The 26229-nt window shown below is 46.4% G+C and overlaps 1 protein-coding gene across 5 annotated transcripts in view; it reads right to left on the bottom strand.

Annotated features, from left to right (window-relative positions):
• The window catches only part of FBH1 (F-box DNA helicase 1), a 50790-nt gene extending 24705 nt beyond the window's left edge, over positions 1–26085 (bottom strand). For 2 of the 5 annotated variants that reach the window (XM_061638055.1, XM_061638056.1), the window contains exons 1-10: positions 26001–26085; positions 24994–25161; positions 22664–23199; positions 18335–18465; positions 15022–15160; positions 11762–11952; positions 9241–9354; positions 7142–7233; positions 1703–1871; positions 263–485 (exon numbers count right to left, since the gene is read on the bottom strand). In XM_061638055.1, coding sequence (XP_061494039.1) covers positions 263–485; positions 1703–1871; positions 7142–7233; positions 9241–9354; positions 11762–11952; positions 15022–15160; positions 18335–18465; positions 22664–23199; positions 24994–25161; position 26001 — 1764 coding nt within the window. In that variant the 5' untranslated portion in view covers positions 26002–26085. Of the gene's footprint in view, positions 1–262; positions 486–1702; positions 1872–7141; positions 7234–9240; positions 9355–11761; positions 11953–14824; positions 14984–15021; positions 15161–18334; positions 18466–20352; positions 20470–22663; positions 23200–24993; positions 25162–26000 lie in introns of those variants that run through there. The other 3 variants (XM_061638057.1, XM_061638060.1, XM_061638059.1) reach the window with 3 other exon arrangements.
• Between the last annotated feature and the right edge of the window lie 144 nt (positions 26086–26229).

Genomic DNA, 26229 nt, shown 5'->3' with positions numbered 1-26229 from the left:
TTTTAATTGTTACATATTGCAATGTTTTGAATTCATGTGAACCACCCAGAGGGGGACGTTGTTAACGGATGGTCAATAAACAACAAAAGAAAATGCATTTGTGGCAGTGAGCTTCACATATGATACAAGAGCAACAGCAGCCACCAGCATTTCCTATGTTTTATTTTAAAAATATGAAGGTTAGTAAGTCATCCACACGTCCACAATACCTTCCTACCTGTGCCATAAACACGCAGCCCGGTTTCTCCTAGTGAATACTCACTCTCTTCTCCTCTTCCCGCACGAGAACCTTCTGGCCCTTGTTGTCCTTGCACCAGATGGGCGTGTGCTCCAAAGTAATGGTCTCGTCAGCAGAAGCAAAAAACGTTGTGAGGGTCTGAGCAACTGTCTTGGCTCTTATGTACGGAGACTGCCCCTCACGGTTGCGGAGAGCAAAGCTGATCCAGTAGGATGTCAGCGAGCCAGCATTTAGCTTCTGCTTGTAGCTGCAGCAGGTTGAAAGGGGGGCGGGGGAAGGAGGAGGAACAGACTTTAAAACCATGGAGTCCGAAGGAGCCTCGTGAGCCAAATCTAATTCCTTTCCAGCCCCAGAACAGAGTATCACACCTACGTCACATTCACACCAGACATTTATTCCAGTATTACTCCACCTTAAATAGTCATGGCTTCCCCCAAGGAATCCTGGGAAGTGTTGTTCGTGAAGTGTGCTGAAAGCTGTTAGAAGATTCCTGTTCCCCTCACAGAGCTACAATTCTCAGAGTTTTCTGGAAAAAGGAAATGATTCTTAAACCACTCTGACAAGCTGTAACTCTATGGGGGGAATAAGGATCTCCTAACAACTCTCAGCACCCTTCACAAACTACACTTCCCATGATTCTTTGGGGGAAGCTATGACTGTTTAAGGTGGAGTAATAGTGGAATAAATGTCTGGTGTGAATGTGGCCCTAGAGACAACTCCCAGTAAGAGCACAAGCAAGCAGATTCCACCATCCCACAAGGCAGGGAAAGGCACTCAAGGGTTTTAAAGCTAGGCTAACTTTGAGGCTACTGTGAGGTTACTTTGGTCATGGGTCTAAGCTTTGAGGGGTGATTTGGTGACATCTGCTCTTAAATTTGTTTTAGATGTTTTATAGTTTTTAGATGCTTTGAAACATTTTAAATAAGTTTTTATTTTAATTTTAAGTGTATTTGTTTAATTATGGATGTGTTTGCCACCTCGGGCTCCTTTGGGAGGTAGAGAGGGATATAAATTTAATCCATCAGTCAATCCAGAAGGCCTCAGGTTCAGTTGCCAGCATCTCCAAGGAGGGTTGGGAGAGATTCCTGCCTGAAATTGTGAGCTGTTGCCAGTCAGTGTGGGTACTACTGAGCTAGATGGGCCAATGGGTCTGACTCAACAGAAGGCAGTGTCCTCTCCCCCTCAGTGGTAGAGCATCTGTTTTGCACATGGAAGGTGCCATGTTCAATTCTAGGCATCTACAGATTTTTTTTAAAAGGACCAGGCAGCAGACAATGGAAAAGATCCACTGCCAGTCAGAGGAGAACATCCTGAATTAAGATGGGCAAACAGTCCATCCTACGTTCCTACAGCTGCGTGTGAAAACAGGGGCAGTGGGAAGAGGGAGAGAGAAGCAATGGCCTCTGTGCTTTGGACTCTTGCCTTTTCCTAGGCTCGGACGTCAACGAGGAAGTTGCCACTTACAGCTTGCCGACTTCCGAAAAGGCCAAGGAGTGGACTGTCTTGCACGTCACATTTCGGGGGAAGACCTGAGCCCCTTGCAACGCAATGGTCTTGTTGAATGCCAGATACAGGAATCTGAGGTTGGACCACTTCTCCGCGTACCTGATCAGAGTGGATGTCTTCCCAGTGCCTGAGGAGTTAATTGAAACTCTTATCAATGATTCCAAAACCATTGTCTACATCAGGGATCGGGAAACTTTGGCCCTCTAGATCAGCCTTTCCCAACCACTGGGTCCCCAGATGTTGCTGGACTACAGTTCCCATAATTCCTGACCGCTGGCCATGCTGGCTGGGGCTGATGGGAGTTGGAGTCCAACAACATCTGGGCACCCAAAGGCTGGGAAAGGCTGCTCTAGATGTTGCTGGATTATAACTCCCATCATCCCTGACTGTTGGCCATTCTGTCTGGAGTGATGAGAGTTGGAGTCCCACAAAAGCTGTAGGACCACCGATGTTCCCCACACCTCATTGAGACAAACAGCTATGCTACTGGAAGAAGGGCTTTCAATTCTTTTAAGCAGGAGTCAACCATGGAAATAACTGAACATGTAAACTTTTATTTATATCATTTATTTAGCCAACGTATACACCGCTTATATTTAAATGACACTTCAGAAGCTTGAGTGCAGATGCATCAAGGCCCAACACATTCACTTCTATGGCGTCCTGAACAGTGGACGTGTTTGATGAGTGCTCTGCAGCGCTGAAATTACAACTAAATGCAATCAAGAATACAATCAAGAACACAACTACAGCAAGTCTACAGCAAGTTTAATTATCTGTCCTTGTTATGCCTGTTGAACTCTGTTATGAAATCCGGAGATATCAGCAACCGGAGGGAGTGCAGTGGAGAAATTCAGAGCCTGGGCTATTACAAGGGAGATAAGGATTCCAGCAACAGCAACAACAACAGCTGAGTAAGATAAAAGCAGCTGGTGAAAGCCGGACACTCCTCTAGAATATCATAGTGGAGGAATTTTTCCTGAGAGTGAGAGTGAATTGGACATAATATAATTTAACAGAGACTAGTAAAGCTCTGGCGTGGATATAGAACAGCCGTGAAGAGAAGAAGAGGAGACGCTGAGTATCTAATAACTACAGTAATAATAATATTAATAACATCAGCCATCACCATAAAAGAGGAAGCCTACCAAGAGTGAGACTTTGGACTCTGTCTGTCTTGGACTTCGGCTGCCTTGGTCCCCAGCCTCGCCTCTGGGATTCCCTGCTTTGTAGGACTATGACTAAGGCCTGACTCAGGGTTAAGAGCTAGGCCCTGACTCAGCAGTTTTGGTGACCCACTCCAGCAGTTTTCTACGTGTTTATACTGGTTTGCTAGTAGTGTGTTTGCTCAAGAACAACGCTTTTGTCTGTCTTATAGCGGTAGGATGTGTCTTCACTACAAGACAGGAGGGAGGGGGATCCAGGGGGCTACCATTAGTGTTGTAGAGGGCAGAGGGAGATACGGAGTAGGGAGGCAGTTATGTTATCAGGGGAGAGGGGTATGCAACAGAGTGCTGGTTGCCCCCAAACTGTCTCCCCATTTAAATAGCCTGGATAGCCGTGGTGACATTCCCCCCAGGCTGAAATTGCTGCTTGTGAATGCCAGGTTGGTGAATGGTAAAACAACGGCCGTTCAGGACTTGATCCTGGATGAGCATGCCGACCTGGCTTGTATTACTGAGACCTGGTTGGATGAAGCTGGGTGGGTTAATCTGTCTCAGCTTTGCCCACCAGGTTTCTCTGTGCAGCAGCAGGCAAGACCTGGGGGGCGGGGAGGTGGAGTCGCAGTGGTCTATCGGGATACTATCTCCCTGACCAGGTGCCCTACCCCACAGTGTCCAGGGTGTGAGTGTGTGTATTTGAAGTTGGGTGGTCGGGACAGATTAGGCATTCTGTTGGTGTAGCGCCCACCCCGCTGCTCAACAATCGCCCTTCCTGAGCTAGCCGGGGTGGTCTCGGGGCTGATGTTGGAGTCCCCTCGGCTTGTGGTGCTGGGGGACTTCAACATCCATGCCGAGGCCGCCCTGTCGGGAGTGGCTCAGGACTTCATGGCCTCCATGACAACCATGGGTCTGTCCCAAGTAGTATCTGGCCCCACTCATGTTGCTGGCCACACCCTGGACCTTGTTTTCTGTGTGGAGGGGGATGATGGTGATCTTGGTGTGGAGGAACTCTCTGTAGTTCCGTTGTCATGGACAGATCACTACCTGGTGGGGTTTAGACTCACTGGGACTCGGAACCTCTGCAGGGGTGGGGGACCGATTAGGATGGTCTGCCCCAGGAGGCTGATGGATCCGAATGGTTTCCTGATGGCTCTTGGGGATTTTCCTGCCACCTCAGCAGGCGATTCTGTCGAAGCTCTGGTTGACCTCTGGAATGGGGAAATGGCCAGGGCGGTGGACATGATCGCTCCTGAGAGTCCCCTCTCACGAAATGGAGCCAAACCAGCCCCTTGGTTTACCAAGGAGCTGGCGGTGATGAAACAAATGAGACGGAGACTAGAGCGACGTTGGCGGAAGACTCGGAGCGAGTCTGACCGAACACGGGCTAGAGCCTCCTTGAAGGCCTACTCCGTGGCAGTGCGGGCAGCAAAGAAATCATTCTTTTTTGCCACCATTGCATCTGCAGGGAGCCGCCCAGTGGAGCTGTTTCGAGTGGTCAGGGGTCTTTTACATTCTGGCCCCCGAGAGGGTAATATAGAGCACTCAACAGCCCGCTGTCAAGAGTTTGCACAGCACTTTGCAGATAAAGTCGCTCAGATTCGTTCCGACTTAGACGCTATAATTGATACAGTCTCAGGGGATGTAACTTTGGCTCCTGTCTGTCCAATAATGATGGATTCTTTTCAATTTGTACAGCCCGAGGATGTGGACAAGATCCTTGGAGAGGTGAGAGCCACCACATGTCTGCTAGACCCTTGCCCTTCCTGGCTTATAAAAAGTGCCAGAGAGGGACTGGCTGAGTGGGTGAGGGTAGTGGTTAATGCCTCCTTACACCAAGGCAGAGCTCCAGGTTGCCTAAAGGAGGCAGTTGTAAGGCCTTTGTTAAAAAAGCTCTCCCTGGACCCCTCCATAATGGATAATTACCGGCCAGTGTCCAATATTCCATTTTTGGGTAAGGTAATAGAGCATGTGGTGGCCTCCCAGCTCCAGGGATTCTTGGATGAAACAGATTATCTGGATCCATTTCAATCCAGTTTCAGGCCTGGTTATGGGACGGAGACGGCTTTGGTCGCCTTGGTGGACGACCTACGCAGAGAACTGGACAGGAGGAGTGTATCCCTGTTGGTTCTGCTGGACCTCTCAGCGGCTTTTGATACCATCGACCATGGTATTCTTCTGGGCCGCCTTGCTGGGATGGGACTTAGGGGCACTGTTTTGCAGTGGCTCCATTCCTTCCTGGAGGAACGAACCCAGAAAGTAGTGCTGGGGGATTCCTGTTCGACCCCTTGGCCATTGACCTGTGGGGTCCCTCAGGGCTCAGTTTTATGCCCTATGCTATTTAACATCTACATGAAACCGCTGGGAGAGGTTGTCCGGGAGTTTGGGGTTCGGTGCCATCAGTATGCTGATGACACCCAGCTCTATGTCTCCTTTCCACCTAATTCCGAGGAAGCTGTCTCGGTTTTAAACCAGTGTCTGGCGTCAGTGGTGGACTGGATGAGGGTGAACAAATTGAAGATTAATCCAGACAAGACAGAGGTGCTCCTGCTCAGTCATAAGGCAAATCAGGGAATAGGGATACAGCCTGTGCTGGATGGGGTTACACTCCCCCTGAAGACACAGGTTCGCAGTTTGGGTGTGCTCCTGGACTCAGCATTAAATTTGGAGGCCCAGGTTTCTGCAGTGGCCAGGAGTGCTTTTGCACAATTAAGATTAGTGCGCCAACTGCGCCCGTTCCTTGAGCTGTCTGATCTGGCCACAGTGACACACGCCTTAGTTACATCCCGTTTAGATTACTGTAACGCGCTCTACGTGGGGCTGCCTCTGAAGACTGTTTGGAAACTTCAGTTGGTACAACGTGCTGCAGCCAGAATGCTAACTGGGGCTGGTTACAGGGACCGTACTACCCCCCTGTTAAAAAAGCTCCACTGGTTGCCAGTCTGTTTCCGGACACAATTCAAAGTGCTGGTGCTGGGCTATAAAGCCCTATACGGCTTAGGTCCAGGCTATTTATCAGACCGTATCTCCCTGTATGAGCCTGCCCGGGCCCTGAGATCCTCAGGAGAGGCCCTTCTCTCAATACCCACATCTTCCCAAGTACGACTAGTGGGGACGCGAGAGGGCCTTCTCGGTGGCTGCCCCTAGGCTTTGGAATTCCCTTCCTAGGGAGGTAAGAATGACCCCCTCTTTGCAGTCCTTCCGCTGACAAGCAAAGACCTTCCTATTCCAACAAGCCTTTGGAATTGAAGGCTACGGATAGGGCGTGAAGGGTGCTGCATTGCTAATGTCTACTATGTCGTTTTTAAACTAGTTTGAACTTTTTTAGCTATATGTGTGTATGGTTTTAATAATGGAAATAGTTTAATCTTTTTTTAATGTAGACTTTGTATGTTTTTAATTATTTGTATTTTTTATCTGGAAGCCGCCGCGAGATCCAGTTTTGGAAAAATGGCGGGGGATAAATAAAGATAATAATAAGAATAATTCTATGTCCCAAAGAGGAAGGCAGAAGTCTCACAGGTACAGCATCTCTTGTTGCTATGGTGAAGCAGCAGAAACAGCTTGGGACTGAGAGTTGCTTGGAATTATGGCTACCTGAACTGCAAGTACTGCAAGATAGATTGGGGCAGCCCCAACATCAGTGAAAGGAAACCTCTGGCCTAATTAGACTTGCAAGGCCATTTTCCCCCAAGCCACGCAATGCCCAACTGCCCTAAGCATGACATCAATTCAATTTGTTTATTACGGTCATAGACCCGAACAGCATGACATCATATATGACATCGGGTGTGGGGCAAGTAAAGACCTGGCTCCCTGACAGCTGATTGGCTGTGCCTGCAAAGCTTTGTGCCTTTGCCCATGTGATTGTACTTCAAACCACACCAGCAAAGGAAGTTTGCAGGCATCACTGATCAGCCGATCGTCAGCAGCTGTAAGGCCCTGTGCCTATGCCTGCGCAGCTTGATTTCAAACCAAACGGGCAAAGGAAAACACTTCATCTGATGTCATATGATTGAAAGAGGGGGGACACACACCTGTCACGATGGCCCACGGGGGTTGAGGAAGATTAGGATCTGGCCTACATAAACCAATAAATGGCCACCAGAGAATCCCACCACCGCTATCAGAAGTAGCAAGAGCACCACAGACACCATCAAGCAGCCATTATAATGTATGTGTGCAATGCCATGGAAAATATGAAAGGTATGTTCTGCGACAAGTTAATCGACCTTACCTGCAAAAGCCATGATTTTTACAACTTGTCTTGGCGCAATGGCATGATTTAAGATCTGTCGTTGTTCACAAGTGAGCTGTATACCAGGTTTGCTATGAAACAGAACCAAACGCAAAATTATTATTAATTAAATTTATTAGTCGCTTGTTGCCCGAAGGTCTCCAAGCAACTTACAACAATGTTAAAAACGAAAACAAACATCATACTATAATACAAAACAATAAAAAAACACCCCCACACACAGCCAAAATGGTTAACGCAGCGCTAGAACTAACGTTCTGCGGATACTGTGGACTGCGAAAAAGACAAATAATTGGGTGTCAGAACAAATTAAAGCAGAACTATCATTAGAGGCTAAAATGATGAAACTGAGGTTATCCTACTTTGGACACATCATGAGAAGACGTGATTCAGTAGAAAAGACAATAATGCTGGGAAAAACAGCAGGGAGTAGAAACAGAGGAAGAGATGGATTGATTCCATAAAGGAAGCCACAGACCTGAACTTACAAGATCTGAACAGGGTGGTTTACAGCAGGTCACTGATTCATAGGGTCGCCATAAGTCGAAATCAGCTTGAAGGCACATAACACACAGAGGACTGACGTTGCACTCACGTGAGCCACCGTTCCCCGAGTCTGTAGCAGCCCCCACCCCTGGAAGCAAAGCCTGAAGCTGGGGACAGGATCCTTCTGGCCCTTCCCCAGCATGCACCTTGACTGAGCTGACCCCCAAATCTCAAATCAATCCAACAGAGTTGGCTGTATGCCCTACATCCCTGTGGGCTGGCTATAAGGTATAGCCAAGCTTTTGTTTTTATTTCTGGAAATGCATCTCCTATGCTTTTAAACATCTGCGCGATCAAGAGAAATTCAACAAGCAAAGCTCTTCCCGCTAGCGTTTACCAGGTGTGTTTCCGCTGTTCTTACAGCGCTTAAAAGCACAAGAGCCCTGCCAGAAAAAGCTGGCAATGCTAGCCCATCCAGCTCAAGACTGTCTACACTGACTGGCAGCAGCGTTTCAGGCAAGGGACGTTCCTAGCAATACCAGGAGAGGCCGGGAGTGAACCTGGGGCCTTCTGCATGCAAGGCAGATGCTCTACCACTGCGCTACGGCCCTTCCCAACAGGGGCACAGGAAGCTGCCTTATAGCAAGTCAATCATTGGTCCATCTGTCTCAGTGTTGTCCAATGTGTCTGGCATCAGCTGACCAGAGCTTCAGGATAGGGGACATCCCCAGCCTGACCTAGAGATGCTGGAGACTGAACCAGGGACCCTTGGCATGCACAGCTATGGCCCTTCCCCAAACAGCCAAATGTTTTGAAAGCTTTTTAAGAAACGTTTTTAAAGATGTTTTGTTTTAATGTGTTTTACAGTTTGTTTTTATGTTTTAAAGTGTTTTTAGTGCTTTCGTTTGCCGCCCTGGGCTCCTGCCGGGAGGAAGGGCGGGAGATAAATCAAATAATAAATAAATAAATAAAAATCAGCAACCAAAAGCCAGACCACCAGCACTGTCCAAATGCTAGGGAGAATAATAACACCTTTCCTGATGCCGGAAGGATGACAAAGTCAGGGCCAGGGGAAGGCTGTCTCGTTCACTGATTTCCTCACCATGTGGATATTAAATGCGCGGAGAGGAAACAAGGCTGCTCTCACTGGCCCCATCCCAACGACATTGCACCCACTGACTCTGCTCCCAGTATCACACCGTTTGCACAACATCTAAAAGGTGTTCGTATGTGCATGCTTAGGCTCCCCTTTCAGACGCTGCATAGGGCCGGTGGCTGTAGGCCTCCCTCCCTCTCTGCATTTACTATACTGCATAAGAACATGAGAAGAGCCTGCCGGATCAGGCCAAAGGGGGGCCCATCTAGTCTGGCATCCTGTTCTCACAACAGCCAAACAGTTGCCCATGGGAAGCCCACAAGCAGGGCCTCGGAGGGAGGGGAGGGAAATGAGTGGATAGGACTTACACCACTTCCCAAGCAGTTGGAATGTTTGTGAATACTCCACAACCGCTTGGCTGGAGGGCTTGAAGACGAGCTGCCAACAGGCGTAGTTCATCTCAACTTTTAACATGAATTAAAGATGGGATTAGTACCTGCACGTAAGGTCTCTTTCGTATCCGGAGCTGCACAATTCTGGCTTGATGACCATTGCGCCGCAGTTAGTATTCTCCAGGAGGTAGAGGCAGTAGAAAATGCTGTAGTGAATCCTACGAGGACACAGAGAAGAAGTGGATAAAGCAAACCTAGGCCACTTGTCTTCAGCAGGTGGAGACCCAGAAGCAGGCACTGCATCACCCTCAGGTGGGTGGCAATGGTGCTGCCACCATTTTCTTTTTGAGGGTAGGCTGCACCCATTTATCGCTGGGCCCCACTCCCCTAGGCGCGCAGACTCTTGAAAGTGGGCCTCGTGTTGCAGGCTGAGGCTCTACTGACCAGCTGAAGACCACCACTCTAAGTCAGTGCCAAGAGGAATCTGTCTAGGAGCATGTGAAGCTGTAATGTAACAAGTCAGCTCATTGGTCCATCGAGCTCAGTATGGCTTGCTCTCATTGGCAGCGGCTGTACAGAGGCTGGACCATACAGGGGGGTTTGCTTTCCAGGCTCTGAGCTTTAGGATCCTTAAAAAAACAACTGGGCATTCCAGGGATTGAAGCTGCAAGAGGTAAGGACAGCTTGGCCCCATCCATCAGCCACAGGAATAAGAGCCACCAACTGCTATAGCACTCTTCAAGTACATGAAAGGTTGTCACATAGAGAAGGGCCAGGATCTCCTCTCGATCGTTCCAGAATGCAGGACACGGAATAATGGGCTCAAGTTGCAGGAAGCCAGATTTCGACTGCACATCAGGAAAAACTTCCTAAGTGTTAGAGCCATACGACAATGGAACCAATTACCTAGAGAGGTAGTGGGCTCTCCGACACTGGAGGCATTCAAGAGGCAGCTGGACAGCCATCTGTTGAGAATGCTTTGATTTGGATTCCTGCATTGAGCAGGGGGATGGACTCAATGGCCTTGTAGGCCCCTTCCAACTCTACTATTCTATGATTCTAAGAACGCTAGCAAGGGAAGATCAGCCTAGCCACAACTGAATAGTTGAAACAGACCATGGTTGTGGTCCTCCAGATGCTGTTGGGACTCCAGCGCCCAGCAGCCCCAGCCAGCACGGCCAGTGGTCAGTGTGATGATAGGAGCTGGAGTCCAGCCTCACACGGAGGGCCACAGGTTCTCTACTCCTGGGACAGAGAGCACGTACTTGACATGGACCGATGGCCGGATTTAGTACACGGAATAAGGAGCGTGTACAGTTCTAGGTAGCACATTACAGGGAGGGCATTGACAAACTGGAGGGTGTTGAGAGGAGCGCGATGAGGAGTCTGGAAACAGTCTTATGAGGAACCGTTGAATGAACTGGGTCCCTTCAGCCTGGAGGAGAGTGAGACATAACCCATCCCCGTGATCAAGTTGAAGTACTGCCAACCGTGGACCCCGTCTGTGTTGGCAAAGGGCTGGACTTCTCCTGCTCCTTTTCCTGTATCAGGACTGGCAGGTGCAGCACCAGCAGGACACCCCAGTGGTAGCATGTTCTGATGTCGACATATTGATGTAAGAACTAGTAGACATCGTCTCATTGTTAGGAATTTATTAGGAAAGGAAAGTGTGATTTGTTATTGTATTGCCATTGAAAGTTGTTCTGCTTTTTAATAATGTTGTTATTTAATTCTATAAACTGTATGGTTTTTATTGATGTGCATTTGTGTCTATTTTTTGTAAGCCGCCTTGAGAGCCTTTTGGCCAAAAGGCGGCATAGAAATAAATAAACCATAAAAATAATGATAAACAACTCTCTTTAAATATCTAGGAAACGAAGGAAACTGCCGTATACCGAGTCAGACCATAGCTCAGTACTGTCTGCACTGACTGGCAGCCGCTCTCCAGGGTTTCAGATAGGGGGTCTGTCCCAGTTTTACTTAGAGATGCCATTAGGGATTGAACCTGGGACCTTCTGCATGCAAAGCAGATGCTCTGCCACTGAGCCATAGCCCTTCCCAGCAGCTGTCACGCAGAAGATGGAGAAGACACGCTCTTTGTGGAAGTTAAAGGGAACCAGATTTTGGCAAAATGTTAGGAAAAACATCTTAACGGTAAGGAAGTTTGACACTGACAGTAGAACAGACTGCCTTCGCTTGGAGGTATTTAAGCAAAGGTTGAACGCCCACCTGTAAGGGATGCTGTCATTGCATCCTACATTACAGATCCTTCATTAAGCAAGGGGCTGGAATAGATGACCTCCAAAGTCCCTTCCCACTCTATAGTTCTAGGATTCAAGACATGGAAAACCATAGCTGGAATGGTAGTGCACATGCTTTGTATTGCAGAAGGTCCCGTTTTTAATCCTTGACATCTCCGTTTAAAAGGAGATTACAGAGCAGGACAGAGAGAAACCTGTTCCAGTTTTGGGGGGGGAGAATAATAAAGTCAGTTGATGGACCAATGACTTTATGTGGCACAAGGCAGCTTCCCGTGCATCTGTGTTCAAGGACGTAACTTAGTTCCGCCATTCCCATGACCCACCCCCTTTTCAGTACCGAGTGCCTCTCCCTTTGCAGACATACCTGTTACTGATGCAAACTTTATTCTCCCGCATGGCGTAAAGCACAACGGCCATGCAATACAAAGCATCCAGGATGTCCATTAGCGAGAGGGTGGAGGTGGGTCTCCTAAGACAAGCCACCAGCTCCTGGATGTCAGAGACGCCTCCGGAGAGCAGCACAATGGCGGACATCACGGCCCAAACATATGGAGTCTGGGGAGGACATTAAAAAAAAATGAGGTGTATCACACAGAGGCGGCTTTGGACATGGATTTACTAAGGCTAGTTCCAACACGGAATCATAGAACCGTCTGTCAAGGGACAGCGACAATTCACATTTTACGTAATGTGTTTTGAGCACTTGAAGCATGACCGCTGCCTTCCTCAACCTGATGCCCTCCAGATGTTTTGGACTACAACTCCCATCAGCCCCATCCAGCACAGCTGAGAGAAGCTGGAGTCCAAAACATAGAGAGAGAGGCAAGCGGGGGAAGGCTGCATTACATAAACATTGACCTTACTTGGACAATCACGTAATGGCTCAATAAGACAAGATATCAGTGAACCTTGTGCCTGTGCCCACAACCCTTCCCCTCCTCCCTTGTCAGCGCCCCACAATTATATCTGGAAGTTTTAATTAACCATAGCTTCCCGTTACATCCAAACCAGGAAACTATTCAGACCAGGCCAGGATCTTAACCCACTTCAAACTTTATATCTATCCTCCACTACAGGTCCTGGGTAATTCTGAACCTGCTATCCAGAGTTCCCTGGTTTGGATGTAACGGGAAACTATGGGTATGAACCGAAGATTTCCTGGCTTATCTCAGCATGTTCAAAAAGGAGACAGCGGCAAAAGGGCGGAGCTTGCAGGCAGTTTCAGGCGCTCAAAGCACCTCTGATGCATTGTCTAGTTGCAATCCTTACAAAAACCCTGAAAGGTAGACCAGAATTATTTTCTCCTCCCCATATTGCAGATTGTGGGGTAGACAGAGACATCTCCTGATCTAAACTGCTACACCAACATAAAAATAGGTATAATCACAGAGCTAAATATTGTCTTGATGAATATTTGTCACCTCACTGGGGTAATCTACAGACTTTCCCAGTACCATGAATGTACAATTCTGCACCTTTCAGCATTCACTTTAACCAGGGTTTCAATGACCTCAATGCCCCCATTGTGACACCCTCATATTAAACACACACAAATGGGGAGGAGGCCTGAGAACTGAAACACTGCAGAACAATCCAATTTCTTACCGTACAATCCTATACATGTTTACTTGGAATTAAATGCCACTATGCACACGAAAGTCAGGCTCATTCAGACCATGCTATTCCCAGTCTCTACATATGGATGTGAAAGTTGGACAGTGAAAAAAGCAGCTAAGAGAAAAATCAACGCATTTGAAATGTGGTGTTGGAGGAGAGCTTTGCGTATACCATGGACTGCGAAAAAGACCAATAACTGGGTGTTAGAACAAATTAAACCAGAACTGTCACTAGAAGCTAAAATGATGAAACTGAGGTTATCCTACTTTGGACACATCATGAGAAGACATGATTCACTAGAAAAGACAATTCGGCTTTCGGCCGGGGTTTGGTACAGAAACAGCCTTGGTCGCCCTGTATGATGACCTCTGTCGGGAGAAAGACAGGGGGAGTGTAACTCTGCTGGTTCTCCTTGATCTCTCAGCGGCTTTTGATACCATCGACCATGGTATCCTTCTGGGCGACTTGCAGATTTAGGAGTTGGAGGCACTGCTTGGCAGTGGCTGTGCTCCTACCTCGAGAATCGTCTCCAGAAGGTGGTGCTTGGGGAGCAATGCTCGAGTCCCTGGGTACTCCAATATGGGGTCCCGCAGGGTTCAGTTCTGTCCCCCATGCTCTTTAATATCTATATGAAGCCGCTGGGTGAGGTCATTAGGAGATTTGGAGTGCGTTTCCAGCAATATGCTGATGATACGCAGCTCTACTTCTCCTTTTCATCTTCTTCAGGTGAGGCTGTTAATGTACTAAACCGCTGCCTGGCCGCGATAATGGACTGGATGAGAGCTAATAAACTGAGACTCAATCCTGACAAGACTGAGATGCTGTTGGTGGGGGGGGCTCTCTGCCCAGATGGTTGATGTCCGACCTACCCTAGATGGGGTTACACTCCCCCTAAAGGAGCAGGTCCGTAGTTTGGGGGTCTTATTAGATCCACTCCTGTCACTGGAGGCTCAGGTAGCCTCGGTGGCACGGAATGCGTTCTACCAGCTTCGGCTGGTAGCCCAACTACGACCCTATCTCTGGACAGGGAGAACCTCGCCACAGTTATCCATGCTCTGGTAACCTCTAGATTGGACTACTGTAATACACTCTACGTTGGGTTACCTTTGAAGACGGTTCGGAAACTTCAGCTGGTGCAGAATGCTGCGGCCAGAGTTCTTACTTGGACTAAAAAATCTGACCATATAACACCTGTCCTGGCCCAACTGCACTGGCTACCAATATGTTTCCGGGCCAGATTCAAAGTGTTGGTTCTTACCTATAAAGCCCTTAACGGCATCGGACCGCAATACTTGGTGGAACGCCTCTCCTGCTATATACCTACCCGTTCGCTACGCTCAACGTCGAAGGCCCTTCTCCGGGTTCCAACTCATAGGGAGGCCCGGAGAGCAATAACTAGATCTAGGGCCTTCTCAGTGGTGGCCCCCGAATTATGGAACGCCCTCCCTGACGAGATACGCCTGGCACCTTCTTTGTTATCTTTTTGGCGCCAGGTAAAGACCTACCTCTTTGCCCAGGCATTTTAATTTTAATCTTAATTTTAATTGTAATCTTATTTTAATCTTTGTCTTCACCTTGCTTTTAAAATGTTTTTATTGTTGTATTGTACCCTCACTCACCTGTATTTTAATGTGTTTTTATTCTGTTGTACACCGCCCTGAGAGCTTGTCGCTAAAGGGCGGTCTAAAAGTACAATAAATAATAAATAATAAATAAATAATGCTGGGAAAAACAGAAGGGAGTAGAAAAAGAGGAAGGCCAAACAAGAGATGGATTGATTTGATAAAGGAAGCCACAGACCTGAACTTACAAGATTTGAATAAGGTGGTTCATGAGAGATGCTCTTGGAGGTCACTGATTCATAGAGTCGCCATAAGTTGTAATTGACTTGAAGGCACATAACAACATGCTCAATGGCCATTTACTCCAAGGTAAGAGTATAAAGGATTGCAGCCTTATTGTAGGGGAATATACAAAGTGTTACTGTTTTAAGGATGCTGGACATACTCCTGCTTTGGGGCTTTCCAGATCAGGCAGCCTCTTGGTGATGCAGATTTCTGCCTTGGGAAACAGAGAGTGGCTTTTCAAACACCTGAGGATGGCTTCAGGGTCCCGGCAGCAATGGCTCTTGATGGAAGCAACACACCTGTGTGAAAATAAAACACTGAACATAGGAAGATGCCTTATATACCAGGCCAGGCTGACTGTCAGGAGTGGCCAGGGCAGAGGAGCCCTCCCAAAACCATGGTTGCAACCACTTACTGGGATGGCTTGAGGCAGGCCAGGATGGCAGCGAGGCTAGGGTTGCGCAAGGGTATTTATTTATTTGTTTGTTTATTGTTAATTAAATGTATATTCCTCTGAGAAGGAGCTCAGGGCAGCAAACAAGCAATAAAACACTAAAACATCTTTTAAAGTCTTTCTAAAAATCTTTTAAAAACATATTAAAACAATTCCAAAACAAATGCAGACTGCGGTAAGATCTCTACTTGAAAGGCTTGTTGGAAGAGGACAGTCTTCAGCAGGTGCTGAAAAGGCAAGAGGTGGCACCTGTCTAATATTTAAGGGGAGGGAATTCCAAAGGGTAGGTGCCACTACTCTGTTTACAGGGTTTTCGTGGTAAGAGGTATTCAGAGGTGGTTTACCATTGCCTTCCTCTGAGTCTGGATGCATCTTAGCTCTGGTGTCTCAGCTTTGACCATTCCGCCTTGGGTGACCCTGCTAGGAGTCTAGCCTCTTGGTTTAGCCTCTTGGCGGCATTGCTCTTAGCTTCTTCAACACTCTCAAAACCCCTCACCACGTTAAGGTGTGCATCCTAGAGGAGGATCTTAGAGCTGCATCCTAGAGCTGGGGAGGGCAGCTATGAGAGAACTAGAAAAGGTCCTCAAATGCAAAGATGTATCACTGAACATTAAAGTCAGGATCAGTCATACCAGGGTATTTCCGATCTCTGTGTATGGATGTGAGAGCTGGACAGTGAAAAAAGTGGATAAGAGAAAAATCAACTCATTTGAAATGTGGTGTTGGAGGAGAGCTTTGCGCATACCATGGACTGCGAAAAAGACAAATAATTGGGTGTTAGAACAAATTAAACCAGAGCTATCACTAGAAGCTAAAATGATGAAACTGAGGTTATCATACTTTGGACACATCATGAGAAGACATGATTCACTAGAAAAGATCATCATGCTGGGAAAAACAGAAGGGAGTAGAAAAAGAGGAAGGCCAAACAAGAGATGGATTGACTCCATAAAGGAAGCCACAGAGCTGAACTTACAAGATCTGAACAGGGTGGTTTATAACAGATGCTATTTATTTATTTATTATTTATTTTTAAAACTTATATACCGCCCGACTAGCAATAGCTCGCTGGGCGGTGAACATACATACAATAAAATACGATATAGTACAAAAACATCACAATCTAAAAATCAAATTTCACAATCTAAAACTGCATAAAATAAGATCAAATTATAAACAGTACAATCATTAACAAAAAATTAATTAAAATGCCTCGGAGGTTTTAACTTGGCGCTGAAAGGATGATAGTGTCGGCGCCAAGCGGACCTCCTCGGGGAGACTATTCAATAGTTCGGGGGCCACCACTGAGAAGGCCCTAGATCTTGTCACTGCCCTCCGGGCCTCCCTATGGGTCGGGACCCGGAGGAGGGCCTTCGTAGCAGACCGTAGTGCACAAGCCGGTTCATAACGGGAGAGGCGTTCCAACAGATACCGAGGTCCCGCGCCGTATAAAGCTTTATAGATCAATACCAACACTTTGAATTTGGCCCGGAAGCATATTGGAAGCCAGTGCAAGCGGGCCAGAATAGGTGTTATATTGGAGGCTGCTGATTCATAGGGTCACCACAAGTCATAATTGACTTGAACACATAACAACAGGTGAACACCGTGCGAACAGATCTTCTGATGAGATAACAAAGATGGCGCCTGTGACCTGTCTAATATTTCAGGGGAGGGAATTCCAAAGGGTTTATTTATTTATTTATTATTTTATTTATATCCTGCCCTTCCTCCCAGTAGGAGCCCAGGGCGGCAAACAAAAGCATTAAAAACAATGTAAAATATCATGAAAAGAGGCTTTAAAAACATATTAAAACATCTTTACAAACATTTAAAAAAGCTTTAAAAACATCTATTTTTTAAAAAAGCTTTAAAAACATATTAAAAAGCAATTCCAACACAGACACAAACTATATTAAAGGGGAGGGAATTCCACAGGGTCGGTGCTGCCACACTAAAGGTCCGTTTCCTATGCTGTGCAGAGCAGACCTCCTGATAAGATGGTATCTGCAGGAGGCCTCACCTGCAGAGCGCAGTGATCAACTGGGTATATAAGGGGTAAGACGGACTTTCACGTATCCTTGTCCTGAGCTGTATAGGACTTTATATGTCCAAACCAGCAACTTGAACTTAGCCCGGTAGCTAATACTGGCAGTGTGCCCTTCAGTCCTGACCTTCCTATCACCTTTCTTTGTTTAAGTGCACATAGTTAACCTATGGAACTCACTCCCACAAAAGGCAGTGCCTTTTTCCCAAGGGCAACCAAAACGATCGCCTTAACAGGGATGATAATAAACCACAATGCCTGTATCTGCATTTGTGATGTATTCCAAGTTAGAAAAGGAGTTTAGCAAGCTACACAAATATATGCCATCTACATTATAACTATAGCTAGGATACTTTATGCAAAGATGTGGGGGGGAATCAGAAGCTTAATAAACTAGATGTAATAAGGATGGTATGGAAACAGCTATACATTGTTAAGCCAAGAGCTCTCCTTAAGGAGGGAGAGAGCAAGCATAAAGAAATGGAAGCTGGTAACTCATCCTGTTAAAATAAAGTTTGGAATTTCAGAGCAGGGAACTGATTATGCATATTTATGAAAATATGAAATGAATGCATTTAAGGAAAAGCTGAAAGCTTTAAACAAAATGAAGAACAAGTTAGACACCAGCTGAAGTATCTGTCCCCTTTATTAAGTAACAGATATTTATATCAATTTATAATATTTATCCTAGTTTTGTGAAAGTAAAATTGCTCATTTTTACAAAAGTTTTAAAAATTAATTAATTTTTTAAACTTTTTAATATGTAGATTGTGTATCAACTATATGAAATAATAATGTTTATTAGTTTTAGAAAAGAAATACATACCACCCATACATTTCTGGTTCTGTGCCTAGTTAATTATGATTATATAATTATTTATGTAACAATTTATACATCGCTTGATTGTAACAAAACTGCTAAGATCAATGTTTGCAAATGTTATAGGTAAGTACATTTGAAGAACGACTCACCGTATAAATCCCAGCATGCACTGGTTCTGCTCTTGGGTTAAGCCATACCGCTGTAGGATTGCCTTAACAGTCAATGTTGCCTGAGTCTCAGCCTTCAAGTACTGGTGGTATAGTTTTTTCCAAGGGATAAACTGAAATGCCAAATCAATCCATCAGATCCTTTTGAAACTAGATGCAGTCGAACATATGAATTTTCAGCTTTATGGTTATCACTTACAAGGAACATCTCTTGTGCGGGACTCATTTACTGAACAGTATTAGGGCTCGTTCACACAGCGACTTACTGTGAGATTAGTGCTACTTGAATCCCTGTTTAATTTGCATGGTTCACATGGTGCTGCAGGCAATCAGAAGCTATTACACAGTTTTTCCGTATCAAACCAATCCAATTCTAATCCGAAAAGGGAAGGAAAGAACGCCTTCGCTCCCTATCTCTAGGGCTTGCAGACACTTTGCTCCAATGCTTTTAGGTGGGTGTGTCACTCCCTCCCTTTGTTCATGTCAATTCCTGCTGGCTCCCGTTCTGCAAGCCTGCTGCAAACAGTACTTTATTTTTCTTTCCCCCCTAACTTGCGCAAAAAAGCATAACACTGTTCAAATAAATATTTGTATTTCAGCTGGACTGTGAAAATACAAATAATCGCACTTCAGGGTTTTTTCTTTTTTTTAATGAAACTTACTCTGGAACAAACTGAGCATGTTCGGTTGCCAGGGTAACCAGAGGAAGTGAAATTTTGACCTTAATAGGGCGTGGTCATTAGAAAGCTGCATGATTGATCCTTTCCCTTCAGAGTGAATGGAAAACAGTTGATTGGAAGGTAGGAATGTGAACCTTGCAAATCTATCGCGATGGCAAAAGCTGTGTCTTTAATCTGAAGTTCAGCTACAGTGTGAACCAGATGAAGAATTGTCATTTAGCGGTGGTGTGCTTACATAGGAACACAGCGCTACTCAGCGCCGACCCATTGAAATTAATGAACCCAAGTTAGTAATGTCTGCTCCAAATAGGATTAGGATTGAATACAACTCACAGGAAGCTGCTTTAGTGAGTCGCATCACTGGTCCATCTAGATCAGCCTACATTGACTGGCAGCAGCTATTCATGGTTTCAGACAGGGGACATTCCTAGCCCTTCCTAGAGATGCCAGGGATTGAATCTGGAATCTTCTGCATGAAAAGCCGGTTCTGCATGCAAAGCTGGTACCACTGAGTGCCAGTCTTGCAGACATAAGAACTGGTTTGTAGTTAACACCACCACCCGGGGACAGGAAACTACTGGCCTTCCAGGTGTTACTGGACTCCAGTTCCCATCATCCCTGACGAGTGGCTACGCTAGCTGTGGCCAATGAGAGTTGGAGTCCAGCACCATCTAAAGAGGGCCACATGGAATCCTAATCAAGTCCAACACTGTCTCTGACAGACAGCCACTTTCCTCCAGGTATTTAGACATATGTGGCTTCGGAAGATGGAGGTATGATTATTAGCCATGTTGGCTACTAAATCTTGATATACCTGTCCTCCACAACAGTGCTCATATTACGGGGGCCCCATGGCGACTGTCTTTTTAGGAAGAGAGAATATGATTTGGCTTGAACTTGGCCTGGTACCGTAACAGGCAATCAATGCAAGCTTTTAAGCACCAGAGTTACGTGCCGGCAGTAGTCTGATCTCACCAATAGTCTAGCCACAACATTTTGCACCTGCTAGAGTTTCTGGACCAGGCTCAAGGGTAGCCCCACATAGAATGTGTTGCAATAGTCAAGGCTTGAGGATACTGATGCATGGATCAGTGCGGTCAGGGTATCCTTGTCCAGGGATGGTCATAACTGGTGTACCAGCCATAGTGGGTAAGAAATAAAATAACAACAACAATAATAGGAGCTCCCAACCACTGAGGCTACCTGAGCCGCAAGTGACAGAGAAGGATCCCGGAGCTATGATCCTCTTCTGGATGGAGCACAGCGCCATCCAGAACAGGCAACTAGCCAATCTCCCGGACACGGGAAGCATCCACTCACGGTGCCTCTATCTTCCCAGGGTTCACGGTCAGTTTATTGGCTCTCATCTAGTCCACCACTGTGCTCAGACAACGGTCCAGATCATGCTCAGCGTCTCCTGACTCAGATGTTAGGCATCTGCAAGATGGGCAAATACATTCAACTGTTGTTGTTTTTTAATAACGTTATCTCCTTTTATTAATTATTGGTATAGGTTTAAACCTGAAGGAAATGTTATGCAACAAGTGTTAGCTATAATTTAACCACTGTTGTTGATTGCGATGTGACATCATCTTGCATGTATTTTGATTGAAAACAATGTAATACGATGCAATCCTTCGAATATATTTGCATAGTCACATTTACGTTAAATTTTACTCTCTTAGAAGTTACAGATTATTTGTGTGCCCCCCCCTCCCACCAAAAGAAGATGTGCTCTAGAGGGTTGGGAACATCACGAGAAGCTGCCAAAAAAGGGGGGAATTTGCAAAAATTGTTTCCCTCCCCATTCCGGTCATAGAAGCCTCCACTAGTTCAAAGAGCCTTCCACAAACTGAAAGATAGCACTGGACACAACCCAATTATAATAATCTTTTAATCTGTCTTTATAATGATGTTTTACAGGTTTTTATGTTGCATCTCTGCTTTTATGTTGTCTTTTTCTATGCCGCTTAGAGATTTTTAGATATTCAGAGGTTTAGAGATGCTTTCAAATATATAAAACAGTTTAAACATCTAGGACTGCATACAAAATGACACAAAGATACATTTATCAAAGATGTAGGGATGTACTTGACACATTTTAGTATTACCAGGGAGTGACGCATACAGTAGGGCCCCACTTTTCAGCGCTTCACTTTACAGCGGTTGTCAATTGCAGAAAGGCCCCGCTCCTACGGCGCTTGTTCCGCTTTTATGGCGTTTTTTGCTCGTCGCTCGCTATTTTCACGCAATGTGCACCATTATCTTCAATGCGTTCCGCTTTACAGTGGTTTTCGCTTTACAGCGTGGGTCCGGAACGTAACCCGCTGTATGAGTACGGCCCTACTGTATGCTATTTCGGGCTAGTTGATGGAACGCAGCCTGGCTTGTATGCACCAGCCACTTGAGTATAGAATTTGGGGACTCTTCTAGCATATATTACAAGCCAATGAACGGATAAGGCAGCCAACGTCATGCCCATCACATGTGTGTGTTTGGAAGGACTCTGTGTGTTGCTGCAGCTGTTGCCATTTGCCCACAACTTTGCCATGTTTTCTTCTTTTGCTCCAGGTATATAAAGGGGAGGGGCTGCCTGAGGCAGCGCCTGAGCATCGTGCAAATTGTAATGCTAACTGTGCACTTAGTGTCGTCTCGGGGTCTGGAAACCACCACCCATCAAGAAAAATCATTGCTGCAAGTGCTGGAGAGAGAAGGCAAACCAACCAGTTGTTGTGATTGAACGCCTGCCCTTCTTTAGGGTGCATATTTGAGATGTGAATGATTTTTGTTCCTCAGCTGAGAGATAAGGGAAATGTCATAGCCTACTATGTTGGAAAAAGTGGTTTCTAAACCCCCAGGGTGAGGGCCTGGTGGGCATAGTTTCTGCCCCCTTGAGTGAGAGACAAGGGAGAGCGTTTTATATGAATGTCGTGCTTAGAATATGAGTGTGCATTATTTGGCTGTATGTAGATTTGAGTGGTTCTCATGGTATGGTTATGTGAGCGTGCTGTTTTTAGGATGTGAGGTTGAATTATGTGAGTGCTTGTAAAGTGTGATTTGAGGTGAGTGTGTTGGTTTAGAATGTTGTTAAGTTTAAATGTGAATGTGCTGATCTTGTAAGGATGTGTTTGAGTAAACGAAATGATCTCTTTTTTCAACTGAAGTTAGACAAAATTATAAACGGGGCTGCCTGTTTTAATTGTTTTGCTTTTTATTATACTGTGAGTAAGAAATGAGCTGATTTGTTTAATCTATTATGTTTAAAAATAAGCTTCTTTTAACTTGTTTTTTTTCCTTGAAGCTTATGGAATATTCTGTTTAGTCTATTATGCATGTTATGATTTTTTTCTTGTATTCTTTTGTACTTAATTTTATATGCAATGTTTATGGTGGTTTAAGATGTTTTGACTTGTACACCGCTTAGATTTATTAAAATATAAGCAGAATATAAATGGTCTAAATAAAATAAAATAAATAAATAAATCAGCCCCAGCTGGCATTGCCGTTTTAGGCTACATCTCCCAGCTGCTCCAGCCAGCATGGCTGTGCTGGCTAGGGCAGATGGGAACTGTAGTCCAGAACATCTGCAGGGCGCTGGGCTGGGAGAAGACTAAGATAAGGCATCGCTCACCTGTGGGTCAGAGATGATCCGTCGCCAACGACAAGACACCAGGCTGAGGCTCTGGTAGAGATCAACAGCAGGCACGAGGGCAAAGATTTCCCTGAGGACCTCGTCAGGCAGCTGATCAATGTGTCCTTGGGGCACCTCCCAACATGTAGTCCCCAAGAGCCCAAAACGGGCATCAGGGAGAGGTTCAATCTCCACATTGTCAACTTCCTGCTTAATGTTTCTGTCATCCGGGGGCTGCTCAGGTTTCTCATCTTGGTCCCACTGGCCATGGTCCATGGGCTGGATGTTGGGGCTCAGGGAGAAACGCCGCCGTTTTCTGGAAGTTGCCAGGGCCGAGTCCTCTTTGCCCCTGAGAACAGAGCAGGAATCCTCTGGGTCTAAGCAGTCACTGAGAGCAAAAAAGGATTCCAGAGAGTCTTTTTCCTTCCCTTTGATTTCATCACCTTTTGCCATGTCAGCTGCGGATGTTGATGGATGAGTTTTACTCTGGAAGTAGTCAGTGATGCTCCTTTGGTGGCCTGCTTCTCCAACTGAGACTGAAAAGGAAGAAAATTACAGCGGCCTGCAACAGAATGCCCGATTGTCACGACATACATTCCTTTCCAGCCATATTCCAAGGCAGCCTTTGCCAGCCTGGTGCACTGCAGATATTTTGGACTACAACTCCCATCAGCCCCAGCCAGCACAGCCGTTTTGGACCACAACTCCCATCAGCCCCAGCCAGCACGGCCATTTTGGATTACAACTCCCATCAGCCCCAGCCAGCATGGTGGTTTTGGACTACAACTCCCATCAGCCCCAGCCAGCATGGCCATTTTGGACTACAACTCCCATCAGCCCCAGCTAGCACGGATGCGTTGGCTGGGGCCGATGGGAGTTGTAGTCCAAAACATCTGCAGGGCAGCAAGTCAGGGAAGGCTGTTCTAAGGGCTCACTCTTTGTCATAAATATCTCCTGTACCGATTCTCTCATCACAAGAACCCTGCGAGGCTGCTTAGTCTGGGACAAGAATGCCGACCCTTGCTAGCTGCTCTGCCTTCACATCATCTCTAACAGAGAGGCTTCCTTAACTCTTCACTGCCACCAATTCACCCAGAATACTTTAAAAACCTCCTAGCAGTGTGTATAGTAGGCTTTAGGCGGGAGATGAACACCAAAACTAGAGACAGGGTAAACCTTAAACTAAGATTGTAGGTTAATTACAGGATTTACAGAAGGGAACACTGACACTAATATTGGGTCTTTCAGGCACTTGTGGACAGTTTCTAAAGACTCCCCAGACACCGTTGCTGACTCCAGCCTCTAAGGGCTTTTGCCTCCGGCCAGTTTCCCTACAAACTGCCACCCCAGCCAGTGGCTCCCACAACAACCCAGTCCAGCTACTGGGGCCAATCTGCCTCTGCCTCCCAAAGCTCCTCTGGTTGCTCTTCCGGCTGCTAGGACGGTTTAGCCAGTTTTAAACGCCTGCTTGTGCCCCTTCCCTCTGGTGAGACCTTTCCAGAGGGCAGCCTCTCAGACCAGCTCAGTCCCGGGCTCAGTCCCGAACCTCCCCAGGTAAGCATGAGCAGCACCCTGGACAGCCGCGGACAGGCCTCGGTTCTTCCCTCGGCTATTCTCTGGTCTTATTCCTCACACTCCCCTCATGAACCAGCTCCCCAGTTCCTCAACTCTCAACTGGGGCAGGCAGTCGCTCCATGGCAGAGCAACGAATGTACATTTTATCTTTATAACAGCAGGTTATTTCCAGACACCCTCTCTGTCCTCCACCCAGACAAGCCAGAGGCATGATCTGAGTTCAAGAACACAACTCTGTTATCTTTTCGGCGCCTATTGAAGACCTTCCTCTTTCAACAAGCCTTTGAGACCTTATCCCAGTCTGTGCTTTTTAAGATGTTCTTAAACCTTCTTTTTAAAATGTTTTTAATCTTAGAAGATGGTTTGAAAGCTTTCTTTAAGAAATGTTTTTAAAAATGTTTTGTTTTAATGTGTTTTAAGGGTTGTTTTTATGATGTTTTAAAGTGTTTTTAGTGCTTTTGTTTGCTGCCCTGGGCTCCTGCTGAGAGGAAGGGTGGGATATAAATCAAATAAGAAACAAATAAACACATTCTAGCCAGGCAAAAACACGCAAGGAGTGTGCAAAGCAGCGTTGGGGAGGGGCTGGATTTGGCCCTTGGACCTGAGGTCCCCTGTCCCGATTACCAGAAGAAAGATTTTTGTCTGTGCCTGCCCCAATCTCAAGTTGCAACTCAGCAATCCTGTCTTCAGCAAGACCAACACGCGCATTTTCCCCACCACCTCCGATAGCAGAACACGTCAGGATGCCGCCATACCTCTGGGACGCTTCTTAATCCGGAAAGTCGGGTAGAGGCCTTTGTTGACGTCTTGCCCACCTGACCGCCTTTGCCCCAAAGGCTGTGTCAAGGATGAGGCCCCTTCTGGACTCTGGTTCAGAGCCTCACAGTCACTGGCTGTTAGGCGGAGCTGCTTATAACGTCTCACTGTCACCAACAAAGAGAGGGGCAAAATTGCCCTTTGGTTAGTTTTAATTCAGTTTGGGGAAGCACGGCAGGTGAAGCGAAAGGGGATCCACCCACGCAAGAAGATCCCTAAGAGAACTGACAGCAATTCACCCAGAACAGCAGCTAAGAGAATTGGCAGCAGCGCAATTCTATGCACATTTACTCTGAAGGAAGTCTCGCTCGGTGCTCAGTGGAGCTAACTCCCTAGTAACTGAATTTTAGATTGCAGCCTGAGCTATGAATATGGAAGTCCTGGGTTCAAATCTCACCTCTGCCGCCCCCTCTCTCTCATCTACACACACTTCTGTAGTATTAGGATGCTGATCTATCTTACGAGTATAAAAAGCAATTACGCAAGCATTAAAATATAAACATCCATAATTAAAATACACAAGAAAATAATGCCCTCCCACTCCCCAATCTCGCCTAATGCCTGGAATTTTTTAAGTTACCCCCACAAGCAGCACAACCAAATTCTGCCTCTCCCAAATTAGGATTTACAGCAACCTTGGCTTAAGGAAATGTAAATGGGCTGCCTTCAAGTCGATCCCGATTTATGACGACCCTCTGAATAGGGTGTTCATGAGGCTGAGAGGCAGTGACTGGCCCATGGTCACCCAGCGAGCTTCATGGCTATGTGGGGATTCGAACCCTGGTCTCCCAGGTCGTAGTCCAACACCTTAACCACTGGCTCTCTATACCAGCAGTGGATAGCCCTAAATATCTAGCCCCATGGACCCTAAAATCATTAGTCCAAGTTAACAGTTAGTCGGGGCTTGGGTCAACCATTCTCCGCCTTTTCCTTCCCCGATTCTCACTCTGATCTTGGTGAACCTTGCAAGTAGAAAAGGAAGTTCCCAGTTCCTCCTTTGCGCGCGCATCCAAACCGGCTCCCAGCCCCTCGTCTCGCGCAGCCTACCTTGCTACGCGCTTGGGAAATTGAGCCCGCCCGCCAGCCGACTGGCTGACGCTCCTTCTAGCTAACCACGGAGATCACTGGGCCATTGCTCTTCCGGGTTCAGCTGAGCTGTTGCTATGGCTCTCAGA

Source organism: Rhineura floridana, chromosome 8 (assembly GCF_030035675.1).
Source record: "Rhineura floridana isolate rRhiFlo1 chromosome 8, rRhiFlo1.hap2, whole genome shotgun sequence".
NCBI lineage: Eukaryota > Metazoa > Chordata > Lepidosauria > Squamata > Rhineuridae > Rhineura > Rhineura floridana.
This window is presented reverse-complemented; position numbering and strand designations above follow the sequence as displayed.